The sequence below is a fragment of the Syngnathus typhle genome, linkage group LG15 (genome assembly GCF_033458585.1).
Source record: "Syngnathus typhle isolate RoL2023-S1 ecotype Sweden linkage group LG15, RoL_Styp_1.0, whole genome shotgun sequence".
Classification (NCBI taxonomy): Eukaryota; Metazoa; Chordata; class Actinopteri; order Syngnathiformes; family Syngnathidae; genus Syngnathus; species Syngnathus typhle.
The window spans coordinates 4,790,002-4,806,760 of NC_083752.1; the positions used below are offsets into that span (position 1 = coordinate 4,790,002).

At 39.8% G+C, this 16,759-nt stretch overlaps 4 protein-coding genes across 9 annotated transcripts; 2 read left to right on the forward strand and 2 right to left on the reverse strand.

Moving 5' to 3' along the window:
• The first annotated feature begins 53 nt into the window (after positions 1-53).
• On the forward strand, positions 54-3,108 carry hmgn1b (high mobility group nucleosome binding domain 1b). Of its 2 annotated transcripts, none has more exons than XM_061298737.1 (6): positions 54-249; positions 1,470-1,496; positions 1,645-1,671; positions 1,753-1,797; positions 1,959-2,066; positions 2,134-3,108. In XM_061298737.1, exons 1-6 carry the CDS (start codon positions 232-234, stop codon positions 2,179-2,181), a joined length of 273 nt encoding a protein of 90 aa, XP_061154721.1. In that variant the 5' UTR covers positions 54-231; the 3' UTR covers positions 2,182-3,108. The 2 variants fall into 2 exon arrangements, with proteins under 2 accessions (XP_061154721.1, XP_061154720.1); XM_061298736.1 differs by having other exon boundaries at positions 56-249; positions 1,642-1,671.
• Positions 3,109-3,351: 243 nt separating this feature from the next.
• Positions 3,352-8,231, reverse strand: LOC133167760 (glucose-6-phosphate exchanger SLC37A4-like). 3 transcript variants are annotated; one of them, XM_061298687.1, is made up of 11 exons: positions 7,974-8,124; positions 7,012-7,308; positions 6,712-6,944; positions 6,168-6,414; positions 5,842-5,994; positions 5,623-5,708; positions 5,440-5,553; positions 5,298-5,363; positions 5,094-5,232; positions 4,859-5,023; positions 3,352-4,759 (listed from the first exon to the last, which is right to left on the reverse strand). In XM_061298687.1, exons 2-10 carry the CDS (start codon positions 7,157-7,159, stop codon positions 4,860-4,862), a joined length of 1,350 nt encoding a protein of 449 aa, XP_061154671.1. In that variant the 5' UTR covers positions 7,160-7,308; positions 7,974-8,124; the 3' UTR covers positions 3,352-4,759; position 4,859. The 3 variants fall into 3 exon arrangements, with proteins under 3 accessions (XP_061154671.1, XP_061154668.1, XP_061154670.1); XM_061298684.1 differs by lacking the exon at positions 7,974-8,124 and adding an exon at positions 8,143-8,231 and having other exon boundaries at positions 3,352-5,023; XM_061298686.1 differs by lacking the exon at positions 7,974-8,124 and adding an exon at positions 8,148-8,225 and having other exon boundaries at positions 3,352-5,023.
• Positions 8,232-8,397: 166 nt separating this feature from the next.
• LOC133167736 (beta-galactosidase-1-like protein 2) lies at positions 8,398-13,253 on the reverse strand. Of its 3 annotated transcripts, none has more exons than XM_061298645.1 (19): positions 12,856-13,253; positions 12,429-12,629; positions 12,297-12,365; positions 11,904-11,999; positions 11,523-11,631; positions 11,366-11,458; positions 11,090-11,171; positions 10,959-11,023; positions 10,807-10,891; positions 10,224-10,361; positions 10,035-10,094; positions 9,856-9,965; positions 9,622-9,768; positions 9,373-9,444; positions 9,151-9,229; positions 8,989-9,076; positions 8,803-8,914; positions 8,618-8,734; positions 8,433-8,530 (listed from the first exon to the last, which is right to left on the reverse strand). In XM_061298645.1, the coding sequence occupies exons 1-19, from the start codon at positions 13,020-13,022 to the stop codon at positions 8,444-8,446; spliced, it is 1,977 nt and encodes a 658-aa protein (XP_061154629.1). In that variant the 5' UTR covers positions 13,023-13,253; the 3' UTR covers positions 8,433-8,443. The 3 variants fall into 3 exon arrangements, with proteins under 3 accessions (XP_061154626.1, XP_061154629.1, XP_061154627.1); XM_061298643.1 differs by having other exon boundaries at positions 10,035-10,115; XM_061298642.1 differs by having other exon boundaries at positions 8,398-8,530; positions 9,856-10,115.
• ei24 (EI24 autophagy associated transmembrane protein) lies at positions 13,216-16,736 on the forward strand. Its single transcript, XM_061298706.1, has 11 exons — positions 13,216-13,361; positions 14,037-14,173; positions 14,256-14,401; positions 14,588-14,648; positions 14,744-14,810; positions 14,881-15,005; positions 15,093-15,212; positions 15,305-15,416; positions 15,492-15,603; positions 15,749-15,823; positions 15,909-16,736. The coding sequence occupies exons 2-11, from the start codon at positions 14,132-14,134 to the stop codon at positions 16,069-16,071; spliced, it is 1,023 nt and encodes a 340-aa protein (XP_061154690.1). The 5' UTR covers positions 13,216-13,361; positions 14,037-14,131; the 3' UTR covers positions 16,072-16,736.
• Positions 16,737-16,759: the final 23 nt, after the last annotated feature.

Genomic DNA, 16,759 nt, shown 5'->3' on the forward strand with positions numbered 1-16,759 from the left:
CGACGGTCGTCAATCACGCAGGAACTATAAGATTTAAATAAGAAGGGAGGGGGGGGGGGAATCCAATCCGGTTTGAGCTAGTTTTCTTCCAATGGAACATTATCATCTCGCTGCCCTGTATTAGACTGTACTTGTACAGCTTTATTCGGACTACTGTATATTTTTGTCCCGTATTCAGTTACACTTTGCAGTTTTTTTCCCTTTTCCACAAACACCCCTCACAAATCTACCATGCCTAAAAGGAACAAAGTGAGTAATCCGAGATATTTCTTGCATTCAGTAGTACAGCATTTATAACCCACGACTGCTGCTTGTACAAATTGATCGTTGGAGCGCGAGTTGCTACTTATTCGCTTTCGACTTTTAGGCAAATGTAAAAAAAAAAAAAAAAAAATGTCGCGCTTGTTGCCACCGCTTGAGTTTGTACGCGTCGTCCTGATTTTATTTCTAGGTGGAGATTGTTGCTCCCATCACGCGATGCATTGTCAAAATATATATATATATATAATATTTTACCGACTATTTGTGCGAATTTGTGTGGTTTTGCTGCATGACTATGCAATGCACGGTTGCATGTTGACATAAACGCTTTTGCGGTGCCTGCGCTCCGTCGACGGCTTATTTTTCTGCAGAGAAAGTTAGCGGCATATTGATTTGTCTCATACGAGCAGTCAGTCACGCAGGATAGTTCAGTTTCACTTTTGCTGCCATTAGAAAGCTTAAAATCCGTTAGAATTCCACCCAAGTTAAGGCCATTCGCTATGGGCTATTTTGGATTAAGGCCACGCCACCATGTGGAACATATTTTATTTATCACTTTCGTTGCATATGAACGCCATTGTTAGCGGAGGGCCGCCATTAGCCGCGGTGAACACGCAGCTGTTTGGACTGCGTTCGTCTTGTTAGCTAGACGGCTCGGGGAAGGTTATGTAATGGCGAGCCTCCGTTAGCACACCGCCGCTCTTGTTGCTGGGGGGCGGGATTCTCGGGCCGAGCGACACACAGTGGACGAAAACCTTTTCAAATTAATGGCGGGAAAGCAAAAACACGCGCAAACAGCAACTTGATCGTTCTTCTCATTTATTATCAATAAAAGGATATGTGAAAAGGGGGCGGAGTTTCGTCCCCTTCCTTTACATTCATTCTGACTGCATTGTTGGCTTTTCATTCGAGACGACCGTGACGGTCGTTTTAATGTGATCGCAGCAGCTGTTGGCATATTTTGCAAAAACAAGGCTCCCTTTTTTGTATGGAGCAAAAAATCCCGCTACATAAAACTGCCTCGACACGCCCACTTAAAAGTTGTATACTTAGTAGATGCAAGACAGATGGCTAATTTGTTCATCCAATGTGGGAAATTAAATTATAGCCACAGCAATATTTACGCTCTCTAACTAAGAAAATAATTGAGGAGCTAATTAGAATGCATGGATTGTGCTTTTTCAATTATATTTTGCTTTATTTTGCAGGTCGATAAAGAGGCAACTGAAACAGTGGTAAGGAAGACAGTATTACATATATCAATTCATATACAATCGGATTTTCATTTATTATATGAATGAAAACATCCCCGTCACCCTCTAGGGGTCAGTAAAAGCGCACAACTCAAAGTAATCAGCCTTTTTTTTTTCTCCCACCAAGCAGCCCAAGAGGAGATCTGGCAGATTCATTGTAAGTCCATAAACACACCATATTGACTGTTTACTTTTTAGCTGCCATTTATTCATAAATACAACACGTTGATCTTTGCAGAAAACTGCCGCGCCTGCAACGCCAGAGCCCCAACCCAAGCCAAAGGTATGTTACCTTGTAAACTGCTCTGTGTTGCATAGAAAGGTGCAACGATTAATCGATTACGTGACAACTATTACGATAACGCAACGACATTTCACTTTGGAAAACAATGACGGATATTTTTGCCTCTTTTACTGTCAATTTGAAATAATGTCCCCTTGCAGAAGGCAGCTACTAAGCCTAAGAAAGGTAAGGAGGTGGAGAAGGCCAAGCCCGAGGAGAAGGCAGAAGATGCCCCCGCTGAGAATGGCGAAGCCAAAGCTGAGGAAGAGGTCAGTGTTGGCATCATGAAGGTAAACCTTTGTGATCATTTTTGAAAACTCTTTGTGCGTGTTGCAGGCGCCAGCCACAGACGCAGCAGAGGAAAAAGATGAGGAGGCAGAATAACATCTCTCAAACCACATCTTTATCAGTGCTCCCTGTACCTCTTTTTCTTGTACAATTCAGGGGAATATTTCTATCAACTATTTTCTAAATACAGGTTTTTTAGTAGTCTGATTGTAGAGAACACTTTTTGTTAAGGAAAGACAAAAAAAAAATGTCAATTTGGAGACGGGGGGGAAATGTCATCGCATCCCACAACGTAACGTTCAAGTGGTTTTCAGTTCCGTTGTTCTTAAATGTGAACGGGGGCGGCAGGGTGGGGGGGGTGCAGGATGGCTTACAATGTCAACAAGCAATCATCTTCACCGGAACTTGGTCTACAACTGAAAGTGTTTTTGCCTGTGTGGATTACATTCCATATGCTTTAAAAGGGACAGTGTATGTAATCTGTGCCGAGGCAGAGAAGGACACAGTCACATATTGGTTTATTGTTTATACTGAAAAACAGTGTTTTAGAATGTTTGCAAACTTTCCCCTCATGTACACACACGGTTTTCGGAAGAAATTGGATCAATAAATGACAAATCCCTTGTAGTGGAGCTCTCCCTATCCAAACTATGTATCTTCTGTGTTGGTTGTGTCCCTGTTCTGTGATAGCATTGCAATAACTTTGTATAGCTGCTGTGAAAAGAGGTTTGCAATCTCGGTATGCAGTGCATAATGGTACATTGTACGGATGGAACAAAAAAGGAATTTGCTTTCTTAGCCAAGCTAATGAGATGGGGAGGGGAGGGGGGGGGATAAAACTGGTCTCTTAATGCCAGCAGACAACCTGTACATTTATAAGAGATGTCCGGGTGCATACCAGCAGTAGCTATACTCGCGCGAAGTTTAGGTAACAGTGAAAGTGTGCCGTTTCTTTTTGTTTATAGATGTACCTGTGTAATTATTGTTATCAACAAACCAATAAAGCTCAATTGGTAGTTTGTATTCTTTTTTTTTTTTTTCATTTTCAGAAAAAGTTACTAAGTTGTAAACCAATTTGTTTCAGCAAAAATAGCAGCTGAATTTAAATACATTTGTGTTTTTATTTTTTCATTCTGGGCAACTATAAGTGTCTAGTGACCATATTTATAGCCCTGGAGCTTTTCCTGTCCCTCCCACACATCACATCCACTAGTTAAATTCATTTGTTTCCTTCTTTATAATAGATTGACATTTTTCTGAGCTGCCCTTGAACGCATCATGATTCATTTGCGAGACCACACATCAATCGTAAACAAGGTGATGGATTTGCTGGGCTTGGGGCAGTGATGGAAAAAAAATGGCTGGTTTGCGGGGGGAAATCAAATTGGAAAAAAAGTCAGCCCGAAGTCAGCTGAGATAATCGGTTGGGGAAAAAAAGATGGATGAATTTCGCTCTATCGTTATATTGTAAATGTAAGATTCAGCACAATGGACAGCTCAAGTGGAAACATGTCTTAATTTGAAATACTGCACTTTGGAGTTGACATGGGTCCCAAAAAAGTGTTATGTTGTTATTTCAATGCAGTCATTTAGAAATTTAAGATTCAGCACCATGGACAGTTTCAGTTGAAACATGTCTTCATTTGAAATACTGCACTTTGACAAGGTACCCATGTGGGAAATGTTATGTTGTTATTGCAATGTAGTCATTTTTATCATTGTAATGTTGTAATTATAGCAAATAAAAACTTGTCCTGTACATATATACAATACTGATTGTTTTCATTCTAGTTGCAGCTGACTTTCGGGTACACTTTGGACGTACAATAAACGACATGTTTTTTTTTAAACCAATCACTTCACATTTATTTGGCTTCAACTGCAAGATTACATCAAATTACAGTGATTCCTTAATGGCACTAAGTTTGTTCCCATTATTAATTGACAAAACACACTAGAGGTGCAGTAAGCGAGAGAAATTAGTTGAAGAGCCTTGGACTGACCATTTAGGCCTACAAAAAATATATATATTTTATTTTATATATTTTTAAAATTTATATTTTTCAGTATGCTGCACCTCTGAGACACGCACATACGATAGTTTAAAAACACTGTCCAATAACCTTTAACCTTCAACGTAAGCTATGAACCTGTACAAGTATTGAAAATGAACTCAACAGTGATTCTGTCTGACTGCATCAAAAATTTTGCTTGATATTGTCTCATCTAAGAAGTGTAGAAAACTCAAGGTAGATTTTCCTGTGAAACCTTATTTCAAATCATTGACGACAATGATTGACGCTACCAACTAAGTGCATATGTAGTCAGTCTAGATTCTAGACTGTATAGACAACCCTATTATAAAACATTCAAAATTGTTATCATTTGGCTTTTTTTTTTTTTTATAAATATTATAAGCTTATTTTTTTCCAGGGAGATTTCAAAGTGCATCTTTAGCAGCTGTTGTCTGTTATGAATATTTGTGAGGTCACTGGTGTTGAACATGAGGGCACTTGGCTCACAAAGTCTTGTTGGCGTTGAACACGAAGGTATTTGGTGAAGTCAAGGCTCTTTCATAAGAAACAAAGCACGCCTTGATGGACCTTGCTTTGTGTTCTGTGGTACAATCATGCCGGAGCAGAAATAACTCTTCCTCAAAGTGTTCCAAAATGTCCTGACAAGAACAAGAATTAAATAATGTGACCGTATTTGACCCCTAATTAATTAAACTTTGTGTATATTTTTGTCCACGCTGTGTGTAAACTTCGCATACATCAGTCCAGTTTTTCTCTCCTTCCCATCTTGGTACGCATGTTGCGGATGAGGAAGAACAAAACGGTGGTGACGGCCATGAAGATTTCTGCTATCCAGAAGGCCATGTCCCAGCTGTGTTGTTTGGCAATAGTACTGAAGGGAAGTCCAGCCATAAAAGCCCCCACTGTAATAAAAACAGAATTATATGACCCTGTCGTGGAATGTACATTAACAAATTGTTGTGGTAGCTGTACCGTTAGCCATCAGAGCGACGATAGCATGTGAGGTTCCACAAAAATTGGAAGGAGCACTTTCACTTGCGATCACTCCAAACAAGGCAATCGGCCCGTAAGAGGAAAATCCAAACATAGCACCAAGAAAGAGAATCCAGATCTGTAAATGACAAGAAAAATAACTTTTTCTTTTTCAGTTAGGAAATCTCCGGGGAAAATGGTTACCTCTTTTTCCGAGACACCGATGAGCACAGAAATAGGATGGATGACTTGGAGCCAAAGAGGAGCCTCCTGAAGTCAAAGTATAACTTTTAGTATTGACATGGATGGGTATCCTTGAAAAATAATACGCAAAAATGTTTTTCACCTTTGGAATTTCAGCTGTGATGGTGACCCTGAAGAGATACATGGACACGTACATGCCAGCCATCATGACAATGAGTAGTCCGTGTCGAGGGTTCCCATGTGTGCCTAGACCAGACTACAGAAAGTCACAGAGCATGTTTTGGTCAAGCCAGTCAAATGAACCCCCTCTCGGGTTGCTACTTACTCTAGCAACGGCTCTGTCAGAGATTAAACCAGATGCAAGGCTGCCCGCAAAGCCGCCCACCTCCAAGGCACTCATGTAAGTACTGCCTGTGGGAAACACAGCTCAAGTTAGAACCATTAACTTATAGCAACAAATACTCTTTAGAATTATTCTAAGCCAGAGTGTCAAATTAAAATGATGTGGTGGGCCGGATCCGACACATGTGTACTGCATGCATACCCATAAGAACAGTCTGGCCTTTCTCCTGCATGAGGAACAGCTGGCCCCAGTCAGTTGCTGCTGTTTTCACCCCAAACACCACGAGGTAGCCCAGAGACAGCACCCAAAGAAATGGGGAGAGGAGGAACTCACTCAGGGTGCTCTCACTGTTACCTGGTGAGGAGCAAGAGGACACAGACACTTTCTTCACACTTAACCATTACGTTTTGCACCAACTCCAGTGTTATGTATTTTGTTGTGTAAAAAAAACCAAAAATAATAATAATAATTATATCTTCAGTCTCTGGAATCCATCACTCCTCCATCAATACATTCTTTCTACTCACATCTCTTTGCCCCCTTCTTGGGTGCCGCCTCAATAGCAGGCAGGCCGACATCCTTTGGCTCGTTCTTCACCCACACCACAGTCACAAGTGAGAAGGTAGCGCAGAAGACACCTGACATAGTTAAGATGCTCCTCCAGTCATAGTAGTGAAGGAGCATTGTAACCAGGATTGGCCCCAGACTCCCTGCCAAGTTCATGCTGCAGGACAGCACAGACCACCACGTTCCAAACTGGGATGGTTCAAACCACTAAAAGGAATAGATTGTGGATGTGAATTTGTCAATACGTAGTAAAAATAATTCAACCAATAAAATTGTGAGTTGTGTTGACTGCTGTTGTTTCTTAAAGCAAGATGTACCGAGGATGTTCTATTCATAGAATCTCTCGTAATCTGATCAACTTCAACATGCTGAAGACGTGCCAAAGCCTATTTATTCCTCACCTTTTGAACACGGCAGAGGCATCCTACTTTCTAAGTGCCTCTAAAATAGCTAGTTTACTAAATCTTCGCCTCGCTTTGTCAATAAAGTGGTTTTAAGGATTACCTTGCGGAGCACCTTCCCACATGGTGGCCATCCGCAACCCTGTCCCAGGCCGTTAATGAACCACAGCAGTGAGAACATGGTGACCGTGGAAGACCAGGAGAAGACCACATTGATGCTTCCCACCACAAACAGGCCGATGGAGAAAAGCCAGCGAGCGCTGATCTGGTCCGATAACACGCCGCTGATGAATTTACTGATGGCGTAGGCCAAGGTCTGGCTGCTGGTGATCAAACCTGGCAGACACAAGGATTGCCGTTATGTCAGAGGAAAAAGTTATAATCCCCTGTTTTTGATACTTACCCAAATCATCTTTGTCTAATTTAATCTCATCCATCACTGAGGGCATGACAAAGGAGAATGTTTTTCTGTTGAAGAAGTACAGCATGTAGCCCATGAACATGGCGAAGAAGATGGTCACGCGATAGTAGCCGTAACCTGTTGCCCCCATGGTTCAGCTAAATCAAAATTAATTTTTGTAAAAAAAATAAAAATAAATGAATGCTTTTATGAGTCCTCAGTTAGCGGCGGGAGCTGGAAGTCCTCATCAGATAGTTCTGGCGGGCTGTCGGACTTTGAGGCATGGAACTTTACACCAGCCTAAAAATGAAAAACACAAATATATCGGTCATTTCATTTGTTTGCTTTATTATAGTCTGATTTAAGACTTGTTTTTGCCACACGTGTTTGGTTGAATTCCGCGAAAATATTGCGAACGCTTAAAATTACTGCAAGTCAAAGTGTTTTGTAAGTTTACAATTCGAGTTATAATAGATAAAACGTTTTTCAATTCATTTTAGCGCAAGGGTGTAACACTTATGTACAATAAAAAAGACTTATTAAATTAAGGCTTGTGTTTGTCTTAAAAAAAAGAAGAAGACATTAATTGCATATTAAACCCTATTTGAAATATTGCAGAGAATAAAATTAGGTTATTGTTAGAATCATCAATTCTGCTCTACTCAGCATCTATTTAGAAATGTGTGATGAAGAAGCCCGAGTCGGGTTGCTTGCAGTATGCGTGTCACACTTGCAGCAAACGAGTGACAAAAATGTAACACAGCTGACTGGGTCATTTGATTCGATGCGACCACAAGTAGAAAGAGCAAGCATTAGATTTTGCACGCATTTTTTCAATGCACTCAAATTTGGAATTAGAGCCGGTTAAAGTTATTCGGTTAAGACTCATTAACGCGCCTGTGTGTCATGCACGTAAACGCATCTTCTGCAAAATGCATTCTATTAAAGGTATGCACCAAACCTACAGTTCTTAAAGACACAAATCTGAGTCCAGACGAGCTTGGAGGACGGCCAGTTTCGGAAAAAAAAAAATCGGAGCCACGTTTAATCAAACACCGCATGCATGATCGATCGCACGTCGAGGATGGTGCACCATGAGCTCGCATCGATGTGTCACTCAATGGAAAAACTCACAGAACCTGATGTGACCTCGTCGCGTCTGAGGTTCCGCCACAAAATGCTTCCCGACTGCTGCTCATGCGGATTGTTAAAGCGGTACCGCCCAGTTTCTGCAAGCTCACTGCGCGCGCAGCAATACAATTTAAATATAATTTAAACAAAAGAATAATTTGTAAGAAAGTCACATTCTTAATGCATTAATGGTGTTTTTATTCATTGTAGACAAAACACAAAAAATGATTTTTTTTTAATTCACAGTAAAACCACTAACCATCATTAAAAAAAAACAGCATACAAGACCTAAAAAAGATGAGAATCACTGAATGTCAGCTGCCATGCCAAGATCTGCCGTGTCCTCAAAGTTCACCTTGAAATCACCTTCTTGCTCTTCAAACACAATGATCTAATAATTACAATAAGCGTTTAAGAGGTCATAGAATAAAAAACATATCATAGGCATGAAACAGATTATTAATAAAAATTTACAAACCTGGTTGATTCCCCTGTTGAGAAATGGACCAGGGAGGTAAAGCGTCTGCTGGGGTCCAATGGACCAGTACCGGCCCAAGTTGATCCCGTTGATAAACACAACGCCTTTCTCCCAACCCTGTGAACCAAACAATCATTTCTATTTATCCTAGAAAAACATATATGGTGTAAAAACTTTGTACTCACCGGAAGTTTCACAAAAGTATCGCTGGGATAGCCGTATACAAAAAGCTGGCCCATGAAAAAAGAAGGGAAACTGGGATTTTCGGGAAGTGTTTTCCAAGGAGCCTGATAGAGACTGAAGCAAGAAATGATCAATCAAATAAAACCGTAACACAAAACAAATATATTGTTCTATTAAAGTGTACAGACTTATCAATAAAACGTGGTTTCATTTCCAGGCTGTATATTGTGAACTCCCGTAGTGGAATATTGTTTAATAAAATGTCTCCAACAAGACCTGCAAGAATGCATAATAAAATTGGTTTGTGCATGACAATTGGCATAACAACTTTGATTTTTTTTAGCAATCACCTTTACGCTGTTTGTCAAGATCCCTTCCCCGGTGAACTCGTCCACAGTTTTCCACCAATAAACTTAAAGTCCGCTGCCCCTGTTATGAGTTTTGATCATTTGGTTATGCTTGTTTTGACAAAAAAAAAAAGGAAAACCTGTGTTTGTCAAACTAACTTAAAAAAATAATTAGAATGAAATCAGGATAATGCAAAGAAAACAAATCAATCACGGGTCCCATACCTCGCCATCGGGAACTGCTAATTCCAAATTCTGACGCTTGAAAAGCCCAATATAAATTTTGTTGATAAAAACCTGTGAACAAAACCAAACAAATTATTTACAGTAATTCAGAAAGCTCACTTGTGGTTTACAAAACAACACAATCATTTTGGTTTTATTTTTAATAATATTTGTTTTTTATTTATTTATTTATTTACAGTGTTTTTTTTTATTTTTTTTTATTTATTTTTTTTAGAAGTTACAACTCACAAGGGCACGGTCTTTAACATTGTTTCCTGACGTCAATAAACCTCCAATAGTGATTGTTGTCTCATACAACGTGTATCCTTGCGACTGTCCGTTCCCGTTGTTCATGGGTAGTTTCTCCATGTTAACCGGTGTGACGGATTTAAATGGCTGTGGACGTAACAATCAAGGGTTGAGATGAAAAGAAAATGTCTGCCTGGAAAATGTTGACAGGCAATCTTACGTTTAAAGACATACTCCCTCAGTAAAGCTCAAAGCATCCCATAAGGACAAGTGCTGGTACATGATAGCTGTTTCATACGCTTCTTTATGTTGAAGCGCTGGCAGGTCGGCCAACTCTTCATCTTCTGGAGTGACAATCAAGTTATTATACGGCGCGCCATCCATATCTACTTTATGAATTATATTCAACTTACTGTTGAATTGAGAGAATAGATCTCGGAGGAGATGGTACTTCTGAGTGTACTCGCCAGCTTCTGACAAAGGAGCGTCATAATCTGCAAAATATCTCAAATGATGTTTTTTATATCTATTTTCCATCCAGGCTCAGTCATTATTACATAATTGCATGAATAAGAAATGTAGTTTATTTTTGAGGAGCCTACCGTAGCTAGGGACCAATGCTTTGTAGGAAGGTTCAGCCAGCCCTCCACTAATGAAACCAAAACTGGAGCCTCCGTGGAACATGTAGAGGTTTACGGACATCCCACGCCTCAGAATTTCTCGAACTGTGGACACCATATCTGGAGAAAAAAATAATAATACAAATTTCTTCAACACCTTGGACACCAAATAATAATTCCCAAAATATTCACATCAGATATTTCAAAAGGTTGGAGCTTGAAAATGGTTAACTATGAAGGCCTATACTTTAAATGTTGCAAGCGAATAAATACATTTCAATCTGCTTTGTCCAGAGAGCATTCAAAACAGTTTGACCTACATTTTGAACATTTGCATTTAAATCTACCTAACAAAAAAAACCATCACTTCATTCTCAGATGTGGAGAGAACTAAACAAAATAGAATGACTGTAAATAAATAAATAAATAAATAATTGAAAAGAATAAAATATGTTAATATTATTAGCTATGGTTACTAATATTATAGGTTAATGTAGCTTCCTGAAAAATAATGGTTTTTGGAGACGAGAGGATATAATACATGACCAAAATGGGAATAACATACCCTCTGGGGGGAGCACATGGTGGAGGTCACCCCATACATCAAACCAGCCTGTCCAGTAATCCATAACCATAGTTGGCCGCTTTGGCTGACAAACACAAAAAAAAAAGTCATCATATGCCCTTTGATATCCTTTGGAGACTATGAGCACCTACCTGGATGATGTTCAGATCCCGAATGTCTCTCTGATTTACTTTCTGCAGCTTCAATGATCTCAAGACTACAAGGAAGTAGAAGTAAAGTGATGTGTGTGTATTGATTGATGATAAATATGATGATAAATTACCTCCATCTACACCCCCTGACTTTAAATTGTTGTGGTTGTCTGACGTGAGCAGCAGCTCACTGATCCCTCTGGACTGCAAAGCCTTTTAAAAAGTCACCACAAACAGAATCAATTAATCTAGCATTTTTTGGGGGGAGGTATGTATAAATAGTGAAATAAATAAAAACATTTAAAAATGCTGAAATATATATTATACATAAAATGAGTTACAAATTTTATTGGATGTCTGGATGTCATAAAACGTATTTATTTCATTTATTTAATGCGCCATAATACCTCTTTAATGAAAGCCATGTAAGTATCATCTTTGGCATAAGACCCATATTCATTCTCAACCTGGACAGCAATGATGGGACCACCTTTCTTAAACTGAAAAAAAACAAGAACATTTAAATACGGCAACAGAAACGGAATCAATAGACGGAAAGCCCACCTGAAAGGGAACAACTTTTGGTATAAGTTTGTCAAAAAAAATGTTGACAGCCTCAGTGAATCCAGGGTATGTTGTTCTCACTCTCATGTCGTCATCTTGGAGAAGCCAGCTACAAAGAAACAGAAAAGATGCTTGCTCAAGTAAATCCACAAATGGAACAACAAGACCACTGTGAGTCGACCATTTTGAACAAAGCTTCACTCATTGACTCTGAGTCTTCCCCCTGATAATGAGACATGACTTTTCCCACCCAGATTAAATTAAATACAGAATGTCTTGTGTTTAGCATCAAGTGGCTTTTGTGTGCCGGGCAGTAGCGTAACAATCATTTTTTTGACGTAAACATGTCTACATTTCACCAAACAAGAATCTCATACTGACCTCGGAAGCCCCCCTAGGTCCAGCTCCGAGGAGATGTACGGCCCTGGACGTAAAATCACCCACAAACCCAGTTCGGCTGCGAGATTAATATATGCTCTGAAACCAAAAAGAAGTTTGATGCTTCATTACGCAAATGTTTACAAGTGGTGGCAATCTTGCGTCATTTTAATTGTTTGAGAAGTTGCTGTTGTTGTGGAGATGCTGCTGTTGTCAGGCCAGGTGCTTCTTAGGTGCAGAGGCAATTAAACCTGAGTATTTCCATTGGGCATATCATGAAAGAAGCGTTTGAATTGCAATAACAAAAGTTGGTACTTGTGTTATCTGAAAAATATCTGATCAAGTATTTAACGGTGAGCATTTATTGTGATATGATGAAAGGTCAAGAGGTCTCACTCTAAGTCAAGCTGTGTACGGAAGTTGAAGACCTCTCTTTGTGGTTGATGCAGACTCCACGGCACGTATCTGCATTGACACACTGATTAATTGATGCTGAAATTGATCATATTGATTCCAAAACATCCATACGTGGTGAGGGTGTTGATGCCACAAGCTTTCATTTTCATCAAGCGGTCCCTCCAGTAGACCCTGGGCATGCGGAAATAGTGGATGGATCCTCCGAGGATTCGAAAGGGATCACCATCCAAGGTGAACTGGGATGAGTTGGCACTTAGTCCAACTTTTCTGCTTATCCGATGTCCACCTCTGGACGTGCTGAAGAATTGCCAGCTGTATATAGTGACATAACAGTGGATTCATAATTTGAATTGAAATTAAGAAATGGATGTGCAAATTACACAAACCTATCTACCGACTGGCAAAGTATGATCATAAGAGTGAACAATTCTAAAATACATTTAGCTTATTGAAGTTCTTACAATAAATGTGCTCGTAGTTGCTACAAATAAGTAACTCTCAAAAATTAAGACAAGTTGATCAGCAGGACACAACTTACCCGAGGTATCTGTATGTGATGACAACAGCAATAGAAAGGCAAAAGAGCGCACATTTTCTTTTGTGCGCATTTCTTATCCTGAAGACAATCATAGATGATACGCGGAACAATCCTGTAATTGAGATTTGAGAAGTGTTGCCCTGGGCGAATGAACACGCGATGCTCATATGCGACAGAGCACCGCCTAAGGGGAGTGACTATTCAAAGATGCGATTCATTTTATTCAACAATATAATATAGTCACTTCAAAGTCTTTGGTTTTGTTAACGTGCAAAATTCACTCGCATTCTTGGTTACTTTTTCATTTAAAAGCTTTAATTTAAATAACTTAACTCGCTGGTTGTAACTAATAAGAACTACATTTCCCAGAATCCTTCAGTGTGTTTTTGGAGCTTGCGCAATGTGTTTTCCCTTGGTCCTTGATATTTGTATTATTGTTGCTGCTGCCATATACAAAGAGAAGAGAAGCCATAAACGGTCGTTTATCCAATTACCTGACGCATGAGGTAAGAAGCATACCGACAATAACTGAGCTCTTTTCACGCCTGATTAAGTATTGTATCGTTTTGACACAAGTTACACAATGTATTGAACCTGACTAGTTAGCTAGCAGCATAAACAAACAATCTGCCGACAAATTGTGAGACCAGACATGAAAACCAGTCCAACAAATATTAATGTATCCTACGATCGTGTCTCTTTTCGATAGACGTTGGCTAACCCTGAGACAGCATGCTAACGCCTTCTTAAAACAGTTGATCGTAGGAAGCAACACTGTATAAACGCCTAATGTTCTATTCGTTACAGATCCTCTATGAAGGATCTAGTTTCATATTTAATTCGGATATAACAACGCCAATTCAACTATTACGATTCTTAGTGTTTAACTGATCTAGTTTTATTTTACATTGTGGCATTTCCACGTTTGATAGCGGCTTTCTTCTTGTTCCTTGATTTCTTTTCAAAGGAGAAAAAGCCTATCTATCGATCTATTTATCTTAGTAGGCGTTACCTTTTTTTTCTATTGTTGCTGTCCTTTCATTATAACCACAACAAATTTGAATGATAAACTACCGCTTATTCCTTGAATAATTATATACATGTGATAATACAGGAGTGTAAATGATGTATGACGGTTTGCCACAGATTTTGTTCTTGATCCGTTCTACTGTTTCTGGCAGGTTACTGGGTGATCATCTTCCTGCCATGAGAGCTGACCACCAGGTCAAACGTCCCCCTTCCTTCTGCAGTTGATGGAACTGCAGCTGGCACAGAGATGACAGACAGTGTCAGGGCCTTCCTCCGCAATGTTGCGACGGTCAGTAGCAACACACGCAAGCGTGTAGATATCAGTTTAGAGTTAAGAACTTGGGTTCTTGTTTTCATTTGGGACCTTGCAGGGGATCAAGGATTCCATATTGGGTATTGGAACCATTTCCAAGCTGGATGCCCGCATCCAGCAGAAAAGGGAGGAACAGCGGCGAAGAAGGGCCAGCGGGGCTTTAGCACAGAGAAGGGCTCAGAGTGAGGAGCGGAAACCGGATAAGTATGTAACAGTTTTATTGATGGCAATCCAATATAATACAGCAAATTAAATATTCATTTCATTTTTACTTCCCCTCTCAAAGAGATTCCAGTCTTTGTTCACAGGTCACAATAATGGTGGAAAAAAATGAAATGATTTATCCAGCAACATGTAGTGTATGTGTACAGTTATTTGTTTGTTTTGTAGTGACCCCAAAGTAGCCAGCAGGATCTTTCAGTGCTGTGCCTGGAATGGAGGAGTCTTCTGGGTATGAAGTTCAGCCTACTATTTTCCAAATCAAACATGTCTGTGATGACTGTGTTTAAGCGTGTGACCACACACTTTTTTTTTTTTTTTTTTTAGCTCAGCCTTTTTCTCTTCTACCGAGTGTTCATCCCACTGCTCCAGACTCTCTCTGCAAAAATTATTGGTATGCGTTGTATATGTATGAAGATGTGAGATGGAATAACCTGCCAGACAATAATTTGTCTTTGCTCCAGGCGACCCCTCGCTCCATGGCAGTGTCTGGTCATGGTTAGAGTTCATCCTAACGTCTGTCTTCAGTGCACTCTGGGTCCTCCCACTGTTTGTTCTCAGCAAGATTGTCAATGCTATCTGGTTTCAGGTTGGTCACTTATAAGACAAAAACACAGATTTGAATGAATGCAATGATCATAATAAAGACTTTGTTGTTATGATGTACTTATTGCAGGATATAGCTGACTTAGCCTTTGAAGTGTCCGGCTGCAAAGCGCAGCCATTCCCCAGCGTGAGCAAGATCATTGCCGACATGCTCTTCAACCTCCTCCTTCAGGCACTCTTCCTCATTCAGGTTTGCACTTTAAATATGGGATCTCTGCGCTAAACACACAATGAGGATGAGTTTGGTTCAATTGAGTGTCACAATTTATATGTGTTCTCTAGGGTATGATTGTGAGCCTGTTTCCCATTGACGCCATTGGACAGATGGTCAGCCTACTGCACATGTCTCTGCTCTATTCCCTGTACTGTTTTGAGTATCGCTGGTTCAACCGCGGTGAGATATCACGTTACTTTGGATATGAACGTCATGGATATGTAATGTTGAAGTGAAACGAATGGACTTTTCAAGGCATCGAGATGCACCAACGGCTGTCCAATATTGAGAGGAACTGGCCCTATTACTTTGGCTTTGGTTTGCCCATGGCTTTGTTGACTGCCTTGCCTTCCTCATATATCATCAGGTAAGTGTCATTGTGTATCATGGTTGTTAATTATTTTAAAAATGTGATACACAAACTTTTCACAAAGAGTTGGATTTTTATCCAGTAGCAAAGGAATTTATTAATAATTAAAAAGAGCCTTTTTCTTTTATTTTGTTCTACCTAGTGGCTGCTTGTTCTCCATCCTCTTCCCTCTCTTCATCATCAGCGCTAATGAAGCCAAGACGCCAACAAAGCTGTAGTAAGTGATTATTAAGGAGCAGCAGTTTTTTTTCAATTTATGTTCCCCTCGCTGAGTGAGATTTTTGTATTTCCCCGATTTCTAGCCATTTTCAATTGCGTCTCTTCTCGCTGGTGGTGTTGATTAGCAACAAGCTTTTCCACAAGACAGTCCACCTGCAGTCCTCCATGACATCATCGACATCCTCAGAGAGGATTGCATCCCCTCACACCTCCCCAGTTCGACAAAGACTTGCACCCATTCAGTGATGATGATGCTGCATGAAGGAACTTTGTTTAAGGTGAAGGATTTCCTTGAGTTTTACAGCACTGGTTTCACGTTTTTATCTGATTCTCGGCCATTTTACTAATAGTCACTCATCCATGTCCAGTGTGACATGAAAATTCCCAGTGCCTCACACTCGCAACACATAATTCATCAAAATTGTTTTTTTTTTCTCAGTCCCCCCCTCACTTTGATTTTGTATAATGTGCCATCTGAGTTGCTCTCCTTTAAGAAATAACAGCACAATAAATCAGGTAGAGATTGAAGGACGTAATTTGCATTTAAGCAACTGAGGTTGTTTTGTCTAGTTACAATTATGTGTTTGTTTGTGGGTGCAAGTTTCAAATGTTCCTGTGGCTGTCAGAAAACGATGTTAAAGTCAGGGGAGTTTTTTTTTTCTTTTTCCTTCGACATCTTTTTTTTTTTCTTTTAACGTGAATTGGCATGTAAAGGAGCTTCAATAATTTGGAACTTAATACAAACAAAAAACAGTGTTACGTGATTTGCTGAGGACTGGTTCTTGATTATCCGCCAAATTAAAATGGTCTTCACCCTCTGCAGAGAAATGTGGTCATTGTGAACTACAAAATGACCCAAAAGACTGGTTATCATAAATGTATTCAGTGATAAATCGATGACGCTGCTGCAAGGATCTGTGTGTTATTTCATGCT

Coding starts and splice junctions, on each gene's coding strand:
- LOC133167760 (XM_061298684.1), bottom strand. CDS start 7,159: ATGGGGGCAACAGGTTACGGCTACTATCGCGTGACCATCTTCTTCGCC. Junction 5,554..5,622: donor CTGACAGAGCCGTTGCTAGA/GTAAGTAGCAAC, acceptor GACTTTCTGTAG/TCTGGTCTAGGCACACATGG. Junction 5,233..5,297: donor TCGGTGTCTCGGAAAAAGAG/GTAACCATTTTC, acceptor TGTCATTTACAG/ATCTGGATTCTCTTTCTTGG.
- LOC133167736 (XM_061298642.1), bottom strand. CDS start 13,022: ATGAGCATCGCGTGTTCATTCGCCCAGGGCAACACTTCTCAAATCTCA. Junction 11,632..11,903: donor GACCTAGGGGGGCTTCCGAG/GTCAGTATGAGA, acceptor GTTTCTTTGTAG/CTGGCTTCTCCAAGATGACG. Junction 8,531..8,617: donor TCAACAGGGGAATCAACCAG/GTTTGTAAATTT, acceptor TGTAATTATTAG/ATCATTGTGTTTGAAGAGCA.
- hmgn1b (XM_061298736.1), top strand. Junction 1,672..1,752: donor GGAGATCTGGCAGATTCATT/GTAAGTCCATAA, acceptor TGATCTTTGCAG/AAAACTGCCGCGCCTGCAAC. Junction 1,798..1,958: donor AGCCCCAACCCAAGCCAAAG/GTATGTTACCTT, acceptor GTCCCCTTGCAG/AAGGCAGCTACTAAGCCTAA.
- ei24 (XM_061298706.1), top strand. CDS start 14,132: ATGACAGACAGTGTCAGGGCCTTCCTCCGCAATGTTGCGACG. Junction 14,811..14,880: donor TCTCTCTGCAAAAATTATTG/GTATGCGTTGTA, acceptor TCTTTGCTCCAG/GCGACCCCTCGCTCCATGGC. Junction 15,604..15,748: donor CCTTCCTCATATATCATCAG/GTAAGTGTCATT, acceptor TGTTCTACCTAG/TGGCTGCTTGTTCTCCATCC.